Genomic DNA, 2500 nt, shown 5'->3' with positions numbered 1-2500 from the left:
AGTAGACAAGCAACTGCCACATTCTGTGAGGTACAATTACAAGCAGAACTCCTGGTTCTACCCATGATCCTCTCTGTCCTCATCCTGGTGTGTGAGTGACTGGTAGGTAGTAAAAGTGTTGGAACTGGTCCAGTAGATCACCTCAGCCAGCAGACACCAAACGGGCTGCAATGGCTGCAACGTGATCCTTTGGGACAACTGCACCTGATCACAGTAGGTCCACTAAAAGAGCTTGTTTGATCCACTGACAGGCTCAGAGTGTTATTCTAAGTGTGTGACAGCATCATGGAAAGGATCCCTACAGAGAGAGACCTGGAAGATCCTTTTGGTGAGAAACAGAGAACAGGACACAGGACCAGCAGCTCCTGTGTCCTGTTCTCTAAAATCCCTGTTTTAGTGAATGTAGTCTGGTGTGTGTGCTGTTTGTGGTTAAACCAAAAGGATCTTCCAGGTCTCTCTACTGGACCAGTTCCAACACCTACCAGTACCTGTCATTCAGACAGCAGGGTATGCACAGATGGTCTCAAAACACCAGCGTTGTCCTTTAAGCTAGCAGCCTACCTGTTGGGACTTGACCAGCACCAGGTCGTGGCAGGCCTGTGGGCAGGTGTGGCTGCAGCCGTTTAGTGGCAGCAGGCAGAGCTGTCTGCAGGGGGGGCAGGGCCCGGGGTGGCACCGGTGGGCCTCCCTGCTCGGGTGGTGGCAGGTAGGAGGACACCTGGAGGAGGCAGCAGAGCGGCTGTGAGTGAACGTTACAGGTGAGAGGGGGTGGGACGGGAGGCGGTCTGGAGCGGGTTTACCTGCAGGTCTCTTTGCAGCGCGGCGGTTTGGTGCTGCGTTCACGCCCACACAGGACGGCCAGGACGGTGGAACCACACGTACACCTGACCTCCACCGACTCCGGACAGGGATAACAGCTACCTGAGGGACAGGTGAGACACGTTCAATGATCCGTTTCATTTCTGGCCGTGTTAAAGGACAGGTTCAACATGTTTGAAATGACATGTCTGTAGCATCGTGTCCGTGTTTCCTCAGGCGGTGTCGACTTCTGACCAAACCAAATCAGCCCGACCTGACAGGTGTAGGCGATGGTTTTATCCTGTGTTGTGAATCATAGCCTGTCGCCTCACCTGTGAGGCTGTAAGCCACCAAACACAAAGTGAAAATATTCTCCTCACTCCAGTTTAATGGCCAGATCATTTCTGTTTATACTCGCTCAAGTAAACACCACCATGGAGAGCCAGGGCTTGTGCTAACTGGGGCTAGCGCTTGTGCTAACTGGGGCTAACGCTTGTGCTAACTGGGGCTAGCGCTTGTGCTAACTGGGGCTAGCGCTTGTGCTAACTGGGGCTAATGCTTGTGCTAACTGGGGCTAACGCTTGTGCTAACTGGGGCTAGCGCTTGTGCTAACTGGGGCTAACGCTTGTGCTTGAGCTCTCTGACTGGCCAGTTGAAAAAACCATTTGCCTCCCATTTAGTGGAAACACACCTTTAGGACGGGGCTTCCTGCTGACTAACCAATCAGAGGCAGTGCTCCAAATAACCAAGATGGCGACGCCTATAAAGCCAAACTTGAGGCTTCAGAGTCACCAACCGACTGGTGGCGTCATGGTGGCTGCCCCCCGCCCCCTCTGTGTTTCTGTGGGGGGGGGTTCACACAGGATAAGACAAGTCTGTATCTTATTTTTACATGTTAGGACATCAGGGCTCTGTGTAACATCCACGTCATGCTGCGTAGCACACACATGTACTTTTGGTTTTCTTGTGTCCGATTACCTAAATGATGTTCATGTTCTCTCTCTCACACAGAGACACCAAACTAAACTACATTCTGTCATTTACTTCTTTTGGGACGATCGGTTGGTTCGGTCACGTTTTCACTGAGGGCAACCTGAATAAGAGGCTGTGTGTGCTTCATCAGCTGACACTCTGTCACCAGCATCACACCTCGAGTGTTTTCCAGCAGATAGCGCACAATGTGTGTGTGTGTGTGTGTGTGTGTGTGTGTCACAGCTGACACAGACAAACCGTGTCATTGACGTCCAGAGCTCACAGATCTCTTCTCGAACCTTCTAACATTAACTCACTTGCTGTTTGACTCTGGCTGCAAGGATTAGTCGATCGACAAGGCCAAGTGAACTAAGTGTTAAGAGGTTAACACTGGTGTTTTTATTTCAATTTGTTATTCTAAGTGTGTGACAGCATCATGGAAAGGATCCCTACAGAGAGAGACCTGGAAGATCCTTTTGGTTTAACCACAAACAGCACACACACCAGACTACATTCACTAAAACAGGGATTTTAGAGCTGCTGCTCCATCAGTCAGTATGTGTGTGTGTTACTGTGGGACTTTAAGGGTTAGTTTGGATCAAACACAATACTTGTTTAACAAAGATGAACTCAAACAAACTAACCTATCGAGGCAGCGGTAGACCAGCAACTCCTGAGGTAAAATAACATTTGTGGTTAAGCACACTCTAATAAATTGAATATCTTTAGG

General features: G+C 49.9%; 1 protein-coding gene across 1 annotated transcript in view; it reads right to left on the bottom strand.

Annotated features, from left to right (window-relative positions):
• Window positions 1-2500, bottom strand: part of nfxl1 (nuclear transcription factor, X-box binding-like 1) — a 27075-nt gene that overhangs the window by 12886 nt on the left and 11689 nt on the right. Inside the window, exons 15-16 of the mRNA XM_070855271.1 lie at window positions 801-921; window positions 562-718 (exon numbers count right to left, since the gene is read on the bottom strand). Coding sequence (XP_070711372.1) covers window positions 562-718; window positions 801-921 — 278 coding nt within the window. The remainder of the gene's footprint in view (window positions 1-561; window positions 719-800; window positions 922-2500) is intronic.

Source organism: Pempheris klunzingeri, chromosome 23 (genome assembly GCF_042242105.1).
Source record: "Pempheris klunzingeri isolate RE-2024b chromosome 23, fPemKlu1.hap1, whole genome shotgun sequence".
Classification (NCBI taxonomy): Eukaryota; Metazoa; Chordata; class Actinopteri; order Acropomatiformes; family Pempheridae; genus Pempheris; species Pempheris klunzingeri.
The sequence above is the reverse complement of the archived record's forward strand: the minus strand, read 5'-3'. Positions and strand labels throughout refer to the sequence as shown.